This window comes from Jaculus jaculus, chromosome 8, assembly GCF_020740685.1.
Source record: "Jaculus jaculus isolate mJacJac1 chromosome 8, mJacJac1.mat.Y.cur, whole genome shotgun sequence".
NCBI classification, from domain to species: domain Eukaryota; kingdom Metazoa; phylum Chordata; class Mammalia; order Rodentia; family Dipodidae; genus Jaculus; species Jaculus jaculus.
In genome coordinates, this window is record NC_059109.1 from 126,907,927 (window position 1) to 126,928,911 (window position 20,985).

The 20,985-nt window shown below is 47.9% G+C and overlaps 1 protein-coding gene and 1 non-coding gene across 3 annotated transcripts in view; one reads left to right on the plus strand and one right to left on the minus strand.

Annotated features, from left to right (window-relative positions):
- Positions 1-20,985, plus strand: part of Eya2 (EYA transcriptional coactivator and phosphatase 2) — a 207,859-nt gene that overhangs the window by 59,433 nt on the left and 127,441 nt on the right. For both annotated transcript variants that reach the window (XM_045157600.1, XM_045157599.1), the window contains exon 2: positions 15,028-15,146. In XM_045157600.1, coding sequence (XP_045013535.1) covers positions 15,038-15,146 — 109 coding nt within the window. In that variant the 5' untranslated portion in view covers positions 15,028-15,037. The remainder of the gene's footprint in view (positions 1-15,027; positions 15,147-20,985) is intronic.
- Positions 10,913-10,974, minus strand: LOC123463187. Its single transcript, XR_006638783.1, has one exon. It is a non-coding gene; the product is annotated as a U7 small nuclear RNA (small nuclear RNA).

A 20,985-nucleotide genomic window follows, 5' to 3' on the forward strand; every position in this document is an offset into this window, starting at 1 on the left:
TTTTAGCTATGTTCTCATTACGTAGCCAGTTGGCCTGGAACTGTTGATCCACCTGCCTCAGCCTCCTGAGTGCTGGAGTGACGGGCATACACTCCCACACTCTGCCTGTGTGAGCCGTTTATATGACATTGTCAAAATGATCTTTTAGAGAGAGAGAACGGGTTAGTGGTCAGTACAGGTGAGGGGTGTTGATGAGGACCACAGGGCTGTCACAGACGGCACCCAGGATCCCTGTCTATAGTCACTGTGTGATTCATTAAAATAATACTGCTGGAAAACCTGACAACGGGTCCCACAAGCTGTGGAAAGATGAACCTGGACTACTATACAACAGGGCAAAGAACCAGCCAGTGTTTGTGACATGGTCCGGGATGAACATCGAGGTAGTTCTTTTTTAAAAAAAATTATTTATTTATTTATTTATTTGAGAGCGGCAGAGAGAGAGAGAAAGAGGCAGATAGATAGAGAGAATGGGTGCGCCAGGGCCTTCAGCCACTGCAAAAGAATTCCAGACACTTGCGCCCCCTTCTGCATCTGGCTAACATGGGTCCTGGGGAATTGAGCCTTGAACCAGTGTCCTTAGGCTTCACAGGCAAGCGCTTAACAGCTAGGCCATCTGTCCAGCCCCCGAGATAGTTCTTATCAGAGTGCAGTAACAGTTTCTAGATCAGCAACATGGATAAAAACAGTCACAGCAAGGGTGGTGGTGTACTCCTATAAGGAGAAGGTTGAGCCAGGAGGATCAAGAGTTTAAGGCCAGCCTGGGTTACCTAGAGAGATCCTGTCTCCAAAAACCAAAATATGGGCTGGAGAGATGGCTTAGCACTTGCCTGCAAAGCCTAAGGACCCAGGTTAAATTCTCCAGGACCAACATAAAGCCAGATGCACAAGGCGGCGCATGTGTCTGGGGTTCATTTGCAGCAGCTAAAGACCCTGGTGTGCCCATTCTCTTTCTCTCTTTGCCTTTGCTCTCTCAAATAAATAAATAAACTTAAAAAAAAAAAAAAACAGGGCTGGAGAGATGGCTTAGCGGTTAAGCGCTTGCCTGTGAAGCCTAAGGACTCCGGTTCGAGGCTCGGTTCCCCAGGTCCCACGTTAGCCAGATGCACAAGGGGGCGCACGCGTCTGGAGTTCGTTTGCAGAGGCTGGAAGCCCTGGTGCGCCCATTCTCTCTCTCTCCCTCTATCTGTCTTTCTCCCTGTGTCTATCGCTCTCAAATAAATAAATAAAATATGAACAAAAAATATTTTTAAAAAAAAACAAAATAACTAAGTAAAATTCCTAAAACATGTATACTTTTATGAATTTTGCTGGCGATTGTACGCATGTATGGAAGGAAAAATTTTTCAGAGCTATTTATAACATTAATTGTGGGTGCATCTAAGAGGGAGGCCAGTGGGGATTTTAATGTTATCTGAATATGTTTTGAGATACTATTGAAGTGATCAACATTTTATCACAAGATGGGCTACGGCAGCTCCAGTTCGAGGAGGGCAAGGGTTAGATACATCTGCTGCCTGTACCCTTGTCTGTCTAGTGTCTCCCACTGCAGAGTTCCTGCCAAGCCAGGACAGCAGATCGTGCCAGGGGTTGTCAGTATCGTGAGAGCAGGGACCTGTGGGTGTGGCCTGTTGCATTAGCCCTGTGTCCGGAGTGTTCCTGGCTCTCTCCCTGTCCTGGCTGTGGACGTGCCTGCTCTCTCCTCCTGCTCCCCTCAGGTCCTTTGGATCATTTCTTCCTCAGCAGTCTCAAACGTGATGTGCAGAGGGGCCAGGCAGGTGATGGATGGTAACCGGGGCAGCGTGTGGGGAGGTGACGAAGGCGGTAACCGACACAGTTTGGCACACTCAACGAGAATGTAATAATGGACTGGAGAGATAGCTCAGTGGTTAAGGCGCTTGCCTGCAAAGCCAAAGGACCCAGGTTCAATTCCCCAGGACCCATGTAAGCCAGATGCACAAGGGGGCGCATGCATCTGGAGTTCATTGGCAGCAGCTGGAGACCCTGGAGTGCCCATTCTCTCTCCCTCTCTCTCCCTCTCTCTCTCCCCCCTCCCCCTCTCTCAAATAAATAAATAAATAAAATTAAAAAGAATGAAAAAATAAGCCAGGCATGGTGGTGCACACCTTTAATCCCAGCATTTGGGAGGCAGAGGTAGGAGGATCACCATGAGTTCGAGGCCACCCTGAGGGTACATAGTGAATTCCAGGTCAGCCTGGGCTAGAGTGAAACCCTGCCTCGAAAAACAAACAAACAACAAAAAGAAAGCAATAATACTTGTTGATGAACACCTTAATTCACGTATCCCTACAGGAAATCTGGGGCGTATAACAGAGGACTTTTATTTGTGTGTGTACGATATATGAGGTGTGCGTATGTGGGCACAGTGTACAGAAGTCAACCTCGGGGTGTCCGTCATGGCTGTCCGTCTGCCTTGTTCAGGAAGGGGGTCTGTCTCTTTGTATGCCATTGCAAGCATCGGACTAACTGGCCTGCAAGCTTCAGGATTATCTTGACTCCACGTCCCATGGTCATAAGTGCCTTGGGGTTTCAGAATCACTGTTCTGATGGATTCTGGAGATCCAAACTATGGGCGTCAGGCTTGCACAGCAAGCAAGCACTTTTAACTGCTGAGCCATCTCTCCAACCCAAAACTTATAATTTTGTTTATTTTTATTTATTTATTTATTTGAGAGCAACAGATAGAGGGAGAAAGAGGCAGAGAGAGAGAGAGAGAGAGAATGGGCACGCCAGGGCTTCCAGCCACTGCAAACGAACTCCAGACGCATGCGCCCACTTGTGCATCTGGCTAATGTGGGTTCTGGGGATTCGAGCCTTGAACCGGGGTCCTTAGGCTTCACAGGCAAGCGCTTAACCACTAAGCCATCTCTCCAGCCCCCAACACTTTTTTTTTTCCTTTCTGAGGTGGGGTCTCACTGTAGCCCAGGCTGACATAGAACTCATTCTGTAGCCATAGGCAGGCCTTGAACTCACAGCGATCCTCCTACCTCTGCCTCTTGAGTGCTGGGATTAAAGGTGTTCACTACCGCACCAGGCTTAAGGCTTAAAAAAAAAGTTTTTATTTATTTATTTGAGAAATAAAAAGGTGGGGGGATGGTGGTGGAGAGAGAGAGTGAGCAGGGCAGGGTCTCTAGCCACTGCAAACAAAGTCCAGAGGCATCCATCACCTTATGCATCTGGCTTATGTGGGTACTGGGGAATTGAACCTGGGTCCTTAGGCTTTATAGGCAAGCACCTTAACTGCTAAGCCATCTCTCCAGCCCAGGCTTGAGGCTTTTTAAGCAGGCAGAGCCTCTGCTGTTGGGGAACTTAAAATGTGGTGGGGGAGTCAAGTGGAAATCACGTATTCTCACCTACATAAATTGCAGTGATTGATGTATACAAAACGGGGGGGGGGGAGGGGCGCGTGAAAAGCAAAGGCTGCAAGTGTGAGCTGTGGGCAGGGGGCACCTAGTGGGCAGAGGCCCCACGACCAGGGGAAGCATGCGGCGAGAAGGCACGATCAAGGTTAGTTCCCAGGTGTCCACTCCAACCTAAGAACATCGGGAAGCCATAAGAGGTCAGGCAAGAGGAGGTGAGGGGGGATGGGCAGCTGGCCCAGATCTGAGCTGTCCGCTGCTGGTCAAAAGAACCAGCTGGAAAGAGGCTGCAGTGTCTCCTGCCTCGCTCTGGGAGATGGGTGTGGAGGCTTGGAAGACATTCTAGGCCAAAGAGGGTGGTGGCTTGGACCTGAGAGATGGCCGTGGAGGTGAACTTGACAAGTCTGGAAGCAGGCCAGATGTTAAAGAGTCTAAAGGAGTGGGGCGGGCCACGCTGTCGGTGTGAGCACCCGCCCCCCTGCCATGGGGGACGTGGAGCCCGAACAGGAGTATTTTGAATCGCCATCAAGTGCTTGGGGAGGCGACCAGCGAAGGCCAGTTTCATCCAGGTTGGGGCCACCCTGCTGTCCTCCTCAGAGGCCAGCGACTGCTGTCAGCCTGCTTGGGTTTCAAGCATTCTGCGGATGTGGAGCCTCGGTCCCCACCCAAGGCCGCCTCCTGGCCCATCTGTCCCTTCCATGTCACAGGCAGGCCCCTTGTGCTCAGCCAAGGTGTGCTGGGGGTGTGGGGGGGAGGTGCCAGGAAGGTGAGTGTGGGCCTGCCGCCTGGAACCTTCCATCTGCTTCTGACCCTTCCCCTGCCTTTGAAGCTGCCTCACCCCCCTCCACTCGCCCTCTCTGACTGTCAGCTCTGTCTCTTGGGACCAGGGTGGTGACAACAGTGACGAATGGTGTGAGACAGCCAGCCACAAGCCCAGAAGGTCAGTGCGCTGGGTCTAAAACCTCTTTCCTTCTGCTCCTGGGGTCTGTGCTAAAGTGACTGAGGTAGTCGGGGATTCTCAACCCTGCAAGACAGATATAAGGTATTTCATTTTTTTTTTTTATGTTTAAGTTTTAGTAGGCTGGGCAAATGCATTCCATGTGTGTGCACCTCCCTTCCTGCCCACCCTGGGGAAAAGGCAGCTCCAGGCTTCTCCCCAGCCTGGGAAGGCCCTGTGACCCTCCAACCCCCTGCAGAGAAAAAAGCTGCCTCCCCTGCTACCAGGAGGATGGGAGGGAAGGCTTCTCCCACAGAGGCAGGGCTCAGCTGTGTATCTTAAGCTGTCGCAGAAATCAGCAGTTTCCTAGGCTGCTGTGACAGGTCCCAGCATCCATCCACAGTGACCCTGATGGCGTTTTTCAAGGCCTTGGTCCTGTGTGCGTACAGGCCACGTCTGGAGTTCTCCCTGGGGGTGGCTTGTGCACACATCTTCCTTCTCAAACCCAATCTGTAAGATAACCTGCCCATAGGGAAGGTTTTATTCTTTTCTCCGTTCATATAGTAAGGCTCAGAGGGGTGCAATTACTTGCCCAAGGTCACACAACTGATAAGAGATAGTAACAGGAGGTTCTGGAGAGATGGCTTAGTGACTAAGGTGCATGCCTGTGATGCCTAAGTACCCAGGTTTGATTCTCCAGGTCCCACATAAGCCAGATGCACATGGTGGCACATGCATGCATTTGGAGTTTGTTTGCAGTGCCTGGAGGCCCTGGTGCGCCCATTCTCTTTTTCTCTCTCTTCTGCTCTCTGTCTCAAATAGATAAATAAAATGGACAAATAAAATGTTTAAAAACAGAGAGATAGTAGCTGGGGCTTCAGCCCCTGTAAGCAAATAACAGGATAACATGCCCAGAGCACTAGAAGTTGTGAAGACTTTATTGCAGAATGGGTCCTGGGTTCAGAGTTTGACACACTGTAACTTGCAAACTGTAGTTCAGAGCACAGGCCCTGGAGCCAGACCACCGACAGTGAATCCTGATTCAGCAGTCAGTATCCAGGCCACCCTGGACCCATCTCCTCATCTCTGTCTGCCTTGTAGTGGAAATGAGACAATGTGAGTGGGAGCTATTTGTAATTTCTGTTGTGTACAAAAATGAACATGTAGGGCTGGAGAGATGGCTTGGCAGTTAAGGCGTCTGCCTGCAAAGCCAAAGGATCCCGGTTCGACTCTCCAGGACCCACATAAGCCAGATGCACAAGGGGGTGCATGCACCTGGAGTTCATTTGCAGTGGCTAGATGCCCTGGCACACTCATTCTCTATCTCTCTCTCTCTCTCAAATAAATAAATAAATAAATATTTTTTTTTAAAAAAATGAACATGTACTCAGGGCCAGGTTATTATGCCTTTGACAGCCTCTGGATACAGAGAGATCAGCCCCTTCCCTCCCCCACTGCCCCAGTCCTCCAGTAATTAAACAGTACTGCTCACGAAACAAAACTCATTGTGCTGGATCCCAAATACTTCTTTCTGAGTCCTCATGGCAGAACGGGGTGCTCTCACTACGCAGGATGACTTAGAACCCCGGGCTGAGCTTAGCGGGATTATGGGGAATTTCAGGGCAGGCGCTGACATCTCCCAGGGAGGGGGGAAGCTGAAGGTGGGTAAGGAAATCAATGAGGCAGTTGCCTGGTGTATAATGCGTACTTGGAAAATAAGGCCCGTGACTAGAATTTTAGGAGGGGCTTTCTCACTTTGCGCTCATTTGCCCGAGCTGTCCAGAGCACCCCATACCTCATGAATAAGATTATTCGTTGGTGTCCACATCAGAGGTGTGCCTGTAGCTGGAGTGAGCAGGAAAGACCAGTTGTCAAGTTCTAGAACCCGGGTCTTGTGGACTGTGAAGACTAACATTTCTTTTTAAAAAAAAAAAAAGAGGGGGGGGCTGGAGAGATGGCTCAATAGTTCGAGGCTCAACTCCCCAGGACCCACGTTAGCCAGATGCACAAGGGGGCGCACGCGTCTGGAGTTCGTTTGCAGTGGTTGGAGGCCCTGGCGTGTCCATTCTCTCTCTGCCTCTTTCTCTCTCTGTTGCTCTCAAATAAATTTAAAAAATGAACAAAATAAATTTAAAAAAGAAAGAAAGAAGGAAACAGAGAGAAACCCTAAGTACGCCTTTTAAGATATTCTATTTTTATTTATTCATTTGAGATAGAGAATGGGCACACCAGGGCCTCCAGCTTATGCAAACGAACTCCAGGTGCCTGTACTACCTTGTGTGGTTACATGGGTCCTGGGCAATCGAACCTGGGTCCTTTGGCTGTGCAGGCAAGCGCCTTAACCGCTAAGCTGCCCCTCCAGCCCAAGACTGACATTTCCTCTGCCACGGCTTTGGTAGGGTTGTCTGTTGATTCCCAAAGAGTGACGTGGTTAAATGGCGACAGGTGTGTCAAAGTGTTGCGCTGCCTACAATGAGAGATGGATAGATTCCTTTAAGAGTATTACATATCCCCTAACGCTCTAACGATGGCTTCATCTTTTTTTTTTAATTTTTATTTATTTATTTATTTATTTGAGAGCGACAGACACAGAGAGAAAGACAGTTAGAGGGAAAGAGAGAGAATGGGCGCGCCAGGGCTTCCAGCCTCTGCAAACGAACTCCAGACGCGTGCGCCCCCTTGTGCATCTGGCTAACGTGGGACCTGGGGAACCGAGCCTCGAACCGGGGTCCTTAGGCTTCACAGGCAAGCGCTTAACCGCTAAGCCATCTCTCCAGCCCCGATGGCTTCATCTTAATGTGTATCTGGAGTTATGCCAGCTTTCTTCTTCTCAGTGTTGGTGTCATGTAGATTTTCCCTATTACTTTTTCTTTGCGTGCGCTGTATATGTCAGGGGTGTCCCTTGTGATATTCCCAACCATGTTGCCTTCTATTTCAGTGGTTATTTCACTTTGTTTATTTTTATTTTATTTCATTTGGTTTTTTAATTATTTATTTGAAAGTGACACAGATAGAGAGAGAGAATGGGCGTGCCAGGGCTCCAGCCACTGCAAAGGAACTCCAGATGTATGCGCCCCTTTGTGCATCTGGCTAACGTGGGTCCTGGGGAACCAAGCCTCGAACCAGGGTCCTTAGGCTTCACAGGCAAGTGCTTAACTGCTAAGCCATCTCTCCAGCCCTTATTTTGTTTTTTGAGGTACGGTCTCACTCTAGCTCAGGCTGACCTGGAATTCACTGTATCATCTCAGGCTGGCCCCAAACTCTCTGCGATCCTCCTGCCTCTGCCTCTGAGTGCTGGGATTAAAGGCGTGCCTCAACATGCACAGCATTTATTTCACTTTATATTTAAAAGGGATCTTATAATAAGCAGGCAATTCTTAGTCTACTTTATCTATTAACTGGAGTGTGTTTACAGTATGTTAATGTCACGAAAGAGACCACAAACATTTATATTCATTTTATGCAGCCTTAATTTTCCGAAAGCTCATGCATTAGCACCTAGGCTATTTCTAGCAAAATGCAAGGTCCTTACTTAACGCAGATTAACTGAATTGATCCTCTAGGCACCTATGCGTTTATCCTTTGATATTGTTCTGCATTCTTGATGTCTCTCCATGCTTCTAGAATGTTCTTTTGCACTGTGGTCTATTGGTGGCAAATAAACTCTATGTTTATTTCTTTAATTTTTGCTTTGTGCTTATGTTTTTAAAGATCTTTTTTTTTTTTTTTGTACATTGAGACTCAGTCTCAGCAACTCATCTTTACTCTTTTTTTTTTTTTTGACTGTTTTGAGATGATCTTTTTAATTCTTTCTTTAAAGATACTGTGTCTTTTGTTCATCCTGCTCTTGCGGAACAGACCTTGTGTATGTGCGATTTGACTGTGATGTGCTCCACTAGGTTTATCCTGCTTCGTTTCCACAGGATTTCTTGCCTTGATGACTTGGTACCTTTCATTCACATTCGACAGCCTTCTGCCGGCTTCTGTTAAATGCTGGCTTACTTTTTCTTCTGTGGCCCTTGTTATACATATGTTAGATCCTTCGCCATGATTCATATCTCTTTTGTGTCTTTTAAAACTTGTAATCAAAGCCTGATGTGGCGGCACTCACCTTTCATCCCAGCTGAGGTAGGAGGGTCAGTAAGAGTTCAAGACCAGCCTAGGGTTACAGGGTAAGTTCCAGGTCAACCTGGGGCTAGGAAGCATCCCTGTCTAAAAATAAATAAATAAATAAATAAAAATAAAAAAAGCAAAAACAAATACCCAACAGCCTATGACCACAACCTTTCCCGAGACTTCTCTGCTGTCTGTCTGTTTTTCCGGCTGCTGATCCTGTCTTTTGCCCTGCCTGCCCTGCGGTTCCACTGATCTACTTGGTTCTGGATTTGGATTACGTTATTTTTCAGTCCTGTTGTTTCTGTTTGATTTGAAAACAAAAATGGCATCCTTATCCTCTGATGGCATTTTCAATCTTCAATCTACCTTATTCTCTCTCTCTCTCTCTCTCTTTTTAATCTTACATACACCGTTACTGTGGCATCATGTTTGGCAACTCCAGTGTCTGAACAGTACATGGGTTTGCTCGGTTTTTCTGTCTTGGTTTTGAATACTTGAGTCTTACATATTTGAGTGCTTGGTAATTTTTTTTTTAATTTTGCATGGAAAACTATGGAGGTGCTGAACTACATTAGAAAAGAGAGAAATTCATAGCATCTAAATCCAACAATGAACAAATACAAAGGCCACCAACAAATTGGCAACAACAAGGTCTCAGCAGTGAGGATGGGCACAGATACAGACCTCAGAGGCCCATATGGCCACAGTGATGCAAAAATTAGCTTTATTTTCTTTTTTATTATTTATTTATTTATTTGCAAGGAGAGAGACATAGAGAGAAGAGATGCAGACAGAGAGAATGGGCATGCCAGGGCCTCTAGCCACTGCAGACGAACTCTAGATGCATGTGCCCCTTGTGCATCTATCTGGCTTATGTGGATCCTAGAGAATCAAACCTGGGTCCTTTGGCTTCGCAGGCAAATGCTTTAGTCACTGAACCATCTCTACAGCCCAGTTTTATTTTCTTTTAACTGGTTCTTTATTATTATTATTATTATTTCTTTATTTGCAAACAGAGAGCCAGAGAGAATGGGTGCACCAGGGCCTCCAGCAGATGCAAACAAACTCCAGGTGCCTGCGCCACTTTGTGCATTTGGCTTTGTGTGGGTACTGGAGAGTCAAACCCAGGTCATTAGGCTTTGTGGGCAAGCGCCTTAAGTGCTGGGCCATCTCGCCAGCCCTTAGAAATGCAAATTAGAACAACTATGAGATATTACTTTATTATTTTCCATTTATCAGTTTGCCAAAAATGAGCTGAATAGTGCCCAGCGTGTTAGTCAGACTTTCCATTGCTGGATTCAAAGGAGGGAAAATTTAGCTTGGCCCGTGGCTTCAGAGGTCCCAGACACCACCCCCACCCCCGTCTCTGTGAGCCTCGCGTGGGCTGAACATCATGGGGAGGAACCTGTGGTTGAACAGAGCAGTTCACTTCACGGCGGACAGAAGTAGAGGAATGCAGGAAGGGGTTCAAGACAAGACCCATCTTTTCAGGACACACCCCAGGGACCTACCCGGCATCTACTTTCTTCCACCTCCTAATAATGCCGCCATGCTATGAATCCACCAAGGGACACGCCACAGCTTTCAGAATCCATCCACCTCTCAACAACTGGATCTCTCATATGGGGACCAAATCTGTGCCTTTCAGGGGTCACCTTATGTCCAAACCACAAGCGGTGAACAGAAAGCCATGAGACTGGGACCTTGTGCTTGTCTGGTTGGAATCTTGACTAGCACAGACGTTATGGAGAGTGATCTGCTAGTATTGGATTAAATCCTCCTTGAATATATGCACACATCCATTTCAAGAATATATGGATAGAAATAGAAGAAAGGTGATAGACATAAGGCGTATTGTGTTGTCTCTGCATGCGTGTGTGTATGTGTGTGTGAGAGAGAGATGTATGCTTGATTGTATGTGTGTCCGAGCACCCATGTGTGTGCTTGTGTGGAAGCCAACGTGGGGTGTCTATCACTCTTCAGCTTATTTATTGAGATGCTAAACCCAGAGCTCCCCAGTCCCTCTAGTCTAGCTAGCCAGCCGTCACTGGGGAAGCCACCTTTCTCCACCCCCTGAGTGCTGGGATGACAAGTATGAGCCACCACACCAGGCACGTACACAGGGGCAGGACCTGAACTCAGCTCCTCACACTTGCATGGCAAACGTTTTTCCAACTGAGTCATATCTCCAGCCCAAGACGTATTTTGTTTATTTTTATTTATTTATTTAATAGCAACAGACAGAGAAAGGCAGAGAGAGAGAGAGAGAATGGGTGCACCAGGGCCTCTAGCTATTGCAAACGAACTCCAGACACGTGCGCCCCCTTGTGCATGTAGCAAACGTGGGTCCTGGGGAATGGAGCCTTGAACCGAGGTCCTTAGGCTTCACAGGCAAGCACTTAACTGCTAAGCCATCCATCCAGCCCTTTAATTAAAAACTTTTGTTTATTTTTATTTATTTTCAAGACGTATTTTTATTTAGGGTTTTCCAACTGAAGTCGGAAAACCCGCTAGACAAACTCTAAAAGAGCTGTAACACTCCCAAGACATGGTTTTGAGTGAAGCTGTCGATTGCAGCATTGTTTCAAGGTAGGGGAAGGATGAAGGCTACCTGGAGGCCTCATCAGAGTGACTCATGAATCCCTCACAGTAAGTACATGGTATGGAATTACAGCTACAGCCTAGGCATCCATCCAGCAATATATGCATTTTAGGATCGCAGTGCAGGTTGAAGGCAAACATCCTAATAAGTATGTAAATTAAGTCAGATGCCACACACAAATCAACACGGTATCATTTATAAGGAGACGTATTTGCATATTTAATGCATTAGGCATTGCCTAGGAAATGAAGGTAAAGGGAGACTTGAAAAGCCCCTTGGAAGAAGAGGTCCTTTCTTTTTCCCCTCTTCCTTTCTCTCCTCCCGCCTCTGTCCTTCAGTGAGTGAGGGTTGGAAGATGGGGATGGGCTAGCATTCTGTCAGGTGCTTTGTGGGAAACACAGGTGATTTCCAAGTTGGCTTGACCTCCAAGCGCTCAGGCATGAGACCAGAGTGCATCCGCCCAAAGCTTTAGTGGCTTAAGTCCAGGATGGAGACTTGGGACAGTTCCACTGGCAGAAAAAAAAAATCAGCGAATGCTGCTTACATGCGCGTAGGGATGGTGGCCACACCTAGGAACGCAGGGGGTCTGCCCCCCAAACACCACTGGAGACCAGGAGGAAGTGGGAGCAGAACAACAGGGTCAAGTGTAAGAGTCAGTCAGCCGTGACGGAGCCTGTGGCGCCAGCAGCCCAGTGCCCGGCCCAGCCATGTTTGCTGTGCAAAATGGTGGCAGCGTTCCTTCACTTCCAAGCCAAGCTGAAAATTGGGAATTTTTTTTTTTTTTTTTTGCATGTATACATGTGTAGTGTGTGTCTGGTGTATGCATGTGTGTGCAGATAGATCCATGTGTCCTGGACATGTATACAGGGGCCAGAGGAGAGCATTGGGTACTCAACCTGCTGTGTCGCTTATCTGTGTATTTCCTTGAGACAGAGTGTCTCATTACTCGCAGAGCTTGTCATTTTCCTGAGTCTGGAATGTTCTCTGGCTTTTGCCACAGGCCTGGGGTCTAACTGTATGTGGTTGTTTATCTGGGAGCCAGACAGTTATTATTTCAGGCCTCCTCAAGCCCTGATGCTTCCATCCATTGAACCATCTCTCCAGTCCCCCCAAACTAGAATTGTATGTTAAATTCCCTTGGTTAAGATTTTTACAACTAGGTCTAATATTTGTTAATATACATATTTTTGCTTATTTTTATTTATTGATTTGAGAGCGACAGACATAAAAAGCAGATAAGAGAGAGAGAGAATGAGCACTCCAGGGCCTCCAGCCACTGCAAACGAACTCCAGACACATGCGCTCCCTTGCACATCTGGCTAACGTGGGTCCTGGGGAATTGAGCCTCACACTGGTATCCTTAGGCTTCACAGGCAAGCGCTTAACCGCTAAGCCATCTCTCCAGCCCATGTCTAATATTTTTAAGCTCCAGGGAGGGAACAAAACAATTCATGATTTTTAATGCTTTATTTATTTAATTATGATAGAGAGAGAAAGAGATTGGGCATACCATGGCCTCCAGCCACTGCAAACGAACTCCAGGCACATACACTACTTTGTGCATCTGGCTCACATAGGTATTGGGGTACCATACCAGGGACCTTAGGTGTTGCAGGCCTTAACCACTAAGCCATCTTTCGGGCCCCTCATTGTTGTTTTTAAACTAGATTTGGTCATTTTTTTTTTTCCACAAAGCCTCCTACCTGGGGCAGCCCCACTCAGTGTTGGGGTTGTTTGGAGGCCAGAACTGTCTCTGACCGTTCATCTTTCAAAACTGCATCGTTCATGCTGGGGAGATGGGCTAGTGCTTACAAACTCTTGCCTCACAGGCCTGACTACTGGAGTTTGGATCCCCAGAACTCGAGTAAAGCCAGACACAGGTAGACACACGTATGTCATCCCTGTGCGCCTAGTGACAATGAGAGATGGAGCCAGAAACCGGAAACTTGCAGGTCAGCGAGCCTCCTGTGCACAGTGGTAAACAAGAGACACAAAAGAGAAGGAAGGTGAAGACTGACACCCCAACATTGTCCTCTGATCTCCCCAAGTATGCTGGGGCACATGTGTGAGCACGTAAACACACACACAAGTACTTTTTGAATTAAATTGTCCTCACACATCCTAAAGAATGGATGCTAGATAAAAATGCAACTATGTGGCCGGGCGTGGTGGCGCATGCCTTTAATCCCAGCACTCGGGAGGCAGAGGTAGGAGGATCGCCGTGAGTTCGAGGCCACCCTGAGACTCCATAGTGAATTCCAGGTCATCCTGGGCTAGAGCGAGACCCTACCTTGAAAAAAACAAAACAAAACAAAAAAGCAAATTTGTGACACCCACAATCAGACAGGATTCAAAGTCTGCTGTTGGCAAAGCACCACTGGCTTAAAGGAAAGAGATATCCAGGCCTATCTTGGGGTGCCTCATGGCATTTGGGGAACAAGGAAACAGGCTAAGACGCTCTGGTACCCAGGAGGATTGAGACTGATATTTATGGGCTAATGTGAAGCCATAGGCACTAGCGGCTGGCTTGTGCAGGATTCTCTCATTTGACTAGAAACTTTACACAAAACACTTCTATGCGGTTTGATTTCTTTCAGAAACAAAAAATGTCTCGGGCATACAAGATGCATAGTAAATGATGTAGCAGTGATGTGCCCGGCACCCTGCTTGCCGAGCAAACCACGGGCTGGCAAACTTTGCTATACCAGATATTAAATATCTCCAGCTCTGGAAGCCACATATGGTCTTTATCAACTGTACTTGCACTCAGAAGTTGCAATGTGGAAGTAGCTACGGGCAGGACTGCAGGATGTATTTTGATAAAAAAAAAATAATAATTTACCTATAGACATGAAAATTTCAATTTCATATATGTTTACATGTCATGAAATGGTTTGCTTCTATGCATGTTTTTCCAACCATTTAAACATGTGAAAGCTATAGCTGGGGCTGGAGGTTAGGTTACCTAACATGCATGACGCTCTGAGTTCAGGTTTAGCCTTAGCACCATAACGAAATAAAAATTAAAACTGTGTGAGCTGGGCTGAGGAGATGGCTCCGTCGGTAAAGTGCTTGCTCCACAAACAAGAGGACCAGAGTTCAGACCCCAGCAAAGGCCAAACACAGTGGCATGCCTGTAATGTTAGTGCCGGGGTAGGGGAGGAGAGACAGGTGGACCCCTTGGGCAAGCTGAATCAGTGAGCTCTAGGCTGGCTTTGAACTCACTCTGTAGCCCAGGCTGCCCTTGAACTTGTGATCCTTCTGACTCAGTCTCCCAAGTAGCTCGGGTCACAGGTCCAGCCAGCCACCAGGTCTGGCCCTAGAGGCACTTGCTCAGCATCACTGATGTGTTCTGTGTGTGCTTTCCCCCACCTATGCAAAGACCCTGGGGTCCACTGTTCTGCCTCAACCACAGCCAATTCCAAGTCTTCCCCACCCTAGCCTCTGTCTCAGGAAGTCCAAATTCCTCCGCCTGCCTCCCTTCCCTCCACCTGGAAGTCCTCCTGGTCCAAGCTAGTTTATTCTGATAACATGTTACGGAAAGCAAACTGATTTCTCTAGTGGCAAAATAGAAGTGACATGGGAGGTTGTTGCAATGCAGTGGGTGTACTCTGGGCCAGTGTTGGGTGGGGGAGCTGGCAGTGGGTGTACCCTGGGCTGGTGTTGGGTGGGGGAGCTGAAAGTGGGTGTACCCTGGGCTGGTGTTGTGGGGGAGCTGGCAGTGGGTGTACCCTGGACTGGCGTTGGGTGGGGGAGCTGGCAGTGGGTGTACTCTGGGCTGGCGTTGGGGACGGGGCGAGCTGGCAAGGATTTTGTTTAGAGTCTCATTTCCCTTTGCCAAAAAGTTGGTGAATTTGTGTTAGTCAGATGTCCAAGAAAGTGGGAGTAGGGTGATCCTCTTTAATATTTGCACTCTTAGGCAGAGCAACAGAAGTCAGTAGTAAGCGTGCCTAATTGATGAATAAATCATATTTCTCTTTGTCTCCGCTCAGGTACGAGGAAATGATAGAACTGGTGATCTCAGCCAGCCTCACAGCCAGCAGTGACCGCCGGGAAACCCTGACGCGGAGCAGCCACAGCGCCGAGGAGGGGGCGCTCAGTGACACAGAAGGTAGGCCTCGGCGACCCGCGACCTGCCCGAGGACCCCGAACAGCACCCCCACACAGCGCTTCTGACCCCCCACACTCATGGCTGTAGCCCAGGACTTCAGCGCGCTCGGTTCCGCAGGTCGAGGGCCAAGCGTGCACGTTCGCGCTCCGAGCTGCGCTTCTGGCCTCCCTCTCCCAGGACATGCTGACTTTGCCACACAGCACAGGGTGGCTTTGGGGCGCATTGCTGCCTGGACCCCTGAGTATGTCCCACACTGCCCCTCGGCTCTGTCTGGCCATGGCCACCTCCCCGTGGGTGTCTTATTGACGAGGCTCTGTGTCTGCAGGACAAGAGCATGTCTGCCTTTTGCTTTCAGGTTGGGTTGAAGTCAAGAAAGCACGAGAAAATTAAAGCTGCTTCGAGAATTATTGGCAAGTGATGCAGCCAGACTAGTTTTCTCTAGAACAATCCCAGCTATTGTTTGCCTGGCTGGGATCTGTCAAGCCTTCCTGGTAGAGCTAGGGTGAACAGAAGGCATTAAGCTATTATGTGGAAGATTTAGGCTTAACCCTTTCCTTGGACGCCTGGGGACTGGCAGCCGCCGCTGGTGGCAGCGGCGGTGGTATTCTGTGGCCCTCACCCGGTTCTCTCTCAGTGTGATGTCGATGCCAGCTGCTGGGATACAAATGCTTTGGGAGCCGTCATGGCTAACCAAAGGGTCATGTGTCTAATGCCATGTGGTGTCAGAAAGAATTTGCTTTCGAGCACATGTGGGCTTCCATGAGTAAGATGATTCTGTCACCAAGACAATGACATTTCTCTTGCCTACTGGTTGTGAAGCTGAACAGCCCGGCTCAAAGTCTGGGTTCCTGAGCCAAAGCTAAATAGCAGAGGGCACCCCTCAGAACTCCTGGCACTTGGAGCAACTGTGAAAATTGCCCTGGGCTCTTTGAGACTTTAAAAAGAACTGCTGAGCCCTGTTCAAAGGCGGCTCTCCTTCTCTTCCTGGGTTGAGGCCCCAGTCCATTGCTGACTGTGTTTTGGAACTGGCGGAGACAGGGAAGGCTTGGAGCTGCAGGGTGGAAGACCCAGCACTGACTTGCAGCTCTGCCACCCAGCCCGGGCATCCCGGGCACAGTGTTTGAACTTTCTAAGCCTCCATTTCCTCCCCTGTCAAATGGGCCATAATAATGACCCACTTTACAGAATGCTAGTACAAGGATTAAATGAGGTAATGGTATGTGACATGGCCCACGCTGGAGGGGGGGGGGCATGATAGATGATTAAACATGATCCGTTGTCGTTCTGCTCTGAGTCAAATAACCACAGAGCGTTCACAGCCTGGGTTGGAGTCTGACCTTAGGTCATGCCTTTGTTTCGTTTCCAGGGTGTTTTAAGTACAAATTGGGAGAGATTGAGCTGGGGAGATGGCTCAGAAGTGAAAGGCACTTGCTTGCAAAGCCTGCCAGGCCCAGGTTTGAGTCCCTAGTACCCAGGTGCACAAAGTATCTGGGATTCATGTGCAGCGACAAGAGGCCCTGGTTTTTGCTTTCATGTTTCTCTCTCTCTCACTCACTCACTCTCTGACTCTCATAAGTAAGAGTATTTTTTAAAACTGGAAGAGTTCACATAAAAATCCCTTTTCTAAGTAGAGAAATGTGTGTGGGAATTGAACTCCAGCATACTTGTATTTAAACTTCAACCTGCCGTATCTGAGTGGTGTGACTTGAAGCTAATTGCTTGCCCCCTCTAAGTCTTAGATTTAACAAATGAAAGTTAGGGCTGGGGAGATGGCTCAGCTGTTAAAAGCACTTGTTTGCAAAGCCTGCCAGCCTGAGTTCAATTCCCCTAGTGCCCACGTAAAGCCAGATGCACAAAGTGACCCATGCATCTGGAGTTTGTTTGCAGTGGCAAGAAGCCCTGGCATATACATTCCCATTCCTATTCTCTCTCTCTCTCTCCCTCCCACTTTCTTTCTCAAATAATAATGCAATAAATAAAAATAATCCAAATAAGTAAAAAAGATATTTTTTAAAAATAAAAAAATAAATAACAATCCATTTTCTCTTGAAATGCTAAACCCTTCAGCTATGCATGGTGCATTTCCCACCTGGTGGCCACCCATGGGAGCTGAGGAGCAGCTCATCCTCAGAGGAGTCCCAGCTGCTCCCTTTCATCCTTGGCATTCCTGAGACTGCCTGGTGCCAGGAACCAATCCAAGCAAGTGAATCTGGCCCCTCCTCCTTTCCTGCCCCATCACCACTACAGAAAACACTGGACGCTTACTCTGAATAATGGGGGGAGTCAGGGGGATTTAGTAGAGGCTGGAGGCATAGCTCAGTGGCAGAGCAGCAGTCTAGAACCAGTGAAGGCTGGAGCCATGGCTCAAAGGTAAAGCACTTGCCTGGTATCCACCAATGAGAAGCTGGGGGCGTGGCTTTACAGTCTATTAAAAACTTTAAAAATTAGTTCAAATGCTCTTTTATCCCGTGCTCCCAATCTTCGTCATCTCACCTGTCCCTCAGAAATAGCCACGGTTACCATGTTCTGTGGGTGTGCTGTTTTAAGGCTCTTATTTATGCAGTTACACACCTGTATGTATGTAATATATGGATGTACATTTATGGGTATATGTTTGGGATTGCTGGAAAAAAATGAAACAGTCTGTTAATTTTTTTTAAAGTATTTTTTTTTTACTATTTTTTTTTTTTAAAGGAGAAATGTTTTATTTATTTATTTATTTGAGAGCGACAGACACAGAGAGAAAGACAGATAGAGGGGAAGAGAGAAAATGGGCGCGCCAGGGCTTCCAGCCTCTGCAAATGAACTCCAGACGCGTGCGCCCCCTTGTGCATCTGGCTAACGTGGGACCTGGGGAACCGAGCCTCGAACCGGGGTCCTTAGGCTTCACAGGCAAGCGCTTAACCGCTAAGCCATCTCTCCAGCCCTTAACGTATTTTTATTTATTTGCAAGCAGGCAGAGAGGGGGTATGGGTGCGCCAGGGCCTCTAGCCACTGCAAATGAAGTCCAGATTCATGTACCACTGGCTTTACATGGGTACTAGGGAACAGAACAACCCTGCAAGCAAGTGTCTTAACCACCAAGCCATCTCTCCAGCCCTCTTACTAATTTCTGGGTGGGTGTTATTTGCTCTATTCATTCAACATCGATGTCTAATATATATATATTTATTATTATTATTATTATTATTAAAATATATATATATTTTAGCTGCACCATGAACTCTTAGGTTACCTTCTATACTTCTTAACTCTTGTTCTTACAAGCAATACTGCCAAGAGCGTGGCCAGGCAAGCTGTCTCTGAACTGGGGCGCTGTTTCTCTAGGGGAGGTGCTAAGAGATAAGAAATGCAGCACCATTGGGTGTTGTGGACGTTTAGATGCGGAATGTCCCCCATGAACTTCTGTGATTGGATGCTTGCCCCCCCCCACACACACACACAGTTGGTGGTGATGTTTGGAAAGTTTGTGGACCCTTTAAGAGGTAGAACCTTTCTGGAGGAAGCTATGTCACTGGGGCTCAGCCTTGAGGAGTGTTAGCGTCCAGCCCTGCTTGGTGCTGTGGAGTGTTCAGACTCCTCCTCCTTCAGTTCACTTCTGTGAACCTCCTGGCGTTCCCTTCTTTCCTCCATCCAGCCCCGCTTGTATGTAACACATTGTTTGAGCACCTCCAGGACTTGTCTCCCACCGCCCCCCCCCAACCCTCCAACCCCCATTGGGAGTCACTCATGCAATCCCAGCCGCGGCTTGCTTTCTGTGGGAACCTGGGCTGGCGCCTGCCCCCTCCCACCTTTTCCTCTTCTAAGCGAGGCCGACGCTGCTTGCTACATACTTTATTTGGTAGATGGTTCTCAAATGTCTGCCGTGATGTGTGTCAACCCCCGTGACACAGGGGTGGAGAGGAGACAAGTTCTGTGCCTGGAGCATATGTTCTGTGTAAGAGGTGGGGACTGGATCTTTAAACAAACAGGGAACTCTAGCAAGGGGGAATTTCTTTAAAAAATTCTATCTATCTATCTATCTATCTATCTATCTATCTATCTATCTATCTATCTATGGGGATAGAGAGACAGCTAAGTGGTTAAGGGACTTGCCTGCAAAGCCTAACTACCCGGTTCAGTTCCCCAGTATCCACGTAAAGCCACATGCACAGACTGGCGCATGCATCTGGAGTTTGTTTGCAGTGGCTAGAGGTCCTGGAGTGCCCATTCTCTCTCTATCTGTGTGTGTGTGTGTGTGTGTGTATCTCTCTTTGCTTGCAAATAAATAAATAAAATATTTAAAAAATACATGTTTTATTTATTTATTTGTTTGCAAGCGGGGGAAGCAGAGAGAAAATGGGCACACCAGGGCCTCTGGTTACTGCATCCGAACCCCAGATGCATGAACTCAGGCTGTCAGGCTTTGCAAGCAAGTGCCTTTAACTGCTGAGCCATCTCTGCAGCCCTGGAGGGGGAACTTCTGTGAAGACAGAGGACCGTGGTCAGCATGGCCAAAAGCTGGCCAAGGCTCCCCAAGGTGCTCGGCACTCAGAGACTCTTGGAGAGGTCAGGGCCTGACCCCATCTCTTTACTGTGCATGGGTACCCTGAGCAATTGCAGATTCTAATCTAGCCTGAGACTCCCAGTGACCTTATGGTGCTGGTCTGCCAGCTGGCCCTGAGGAACAAGAAGCTAGCTTGGTGTCCTCAGGCTCTGGAGCACAGGAGTCACCAGGAGGGGTGGCTAGCAGAGGCAGCTGGGCCCACCCTGCATTTTCAACCCTGCAGAGATTTGTGCTAGGCCCCAGGGATGTATGCTTCCGCCAGGCACCACACTTGGAGAACCAGGTTCCAACCCTGACTTTCAAAACTTGGCTAATGTATTGGGGTAGCGTAAGGAGTGATTTGTTTCTTTGCTTTTTTAAAAAATTTTTATTTATTTATTTGAAAGCTAAAAGAGACAGACAAAGAAAAGAAGGAAGGAAGGAAGGCCTTTAATCCCAGCACTCAGGAGGCAGAGGTAGGAGGATCAGCTGTGAGTTCGAGGCCACCCTGAGACTACATAGTGAATTCCAGGTCAGCCTGGGCTAGAGTGAGACGCTACTTCAAAAACAAAAAAAAAAAGAAAAGAAAAGAAAAGAAAGGGAGGAAGACAATGGGCATGCCAGGGCCTCTAGCCACTGCAAACAAACTCCAGGTGTATGCACCACTTTGTTAATCTGGCTTTACGTGAGTGCTGGGGAATCAAGCCCAGGTTGTTGGACTTTTCAGGCAATTGCCTTAACCTCTAAGCCATCTCGCCTGCCCTGGCCCTTTTCTTTTAATGGTAAAACCTTGGAGCCCACCCACAGAGAATCTGACTTAATTGGTCATAGTGGGATGGAGGCACCTCCATCTTTAAAAAAAATTTTTTTTGTTTATTTTATTTATTTGAGAGTGACAGACAGAGAGAGAAAGAGGCAGATAGAGAGAAAGAGAGAGAGAATAGGTGCACCAGGGCCTCCAGCCACTGCAAACGAACTCCAGACATGTGCGCCCCCTTGTGCATCTGGCTAATGTGGATCCTGGGGAATCGAGCCTCGAACTGGGGTCCTTAGGCTTCACAGGCAAGCGCTTAACCACTAAGCCATCTCTCTAGCACGGCACCTCCATCTTTTAAAAGGATTTCACTGGAGTCTGTTATAAACCAGGGTTGAGACCTTTGTTCTATAGGCCAAGTTCTCCAGGGCAAAAGGATGTGTGTTTATATGTCATTTCCTTTTTTTTTTTTTTTTTTTTTTAGCATACAGCTCTATGCCTGGCTTACAGGGGAGCCTCTAAAATGATAGGAGGAATGGAAGAATGATGGGGTGGGGTGG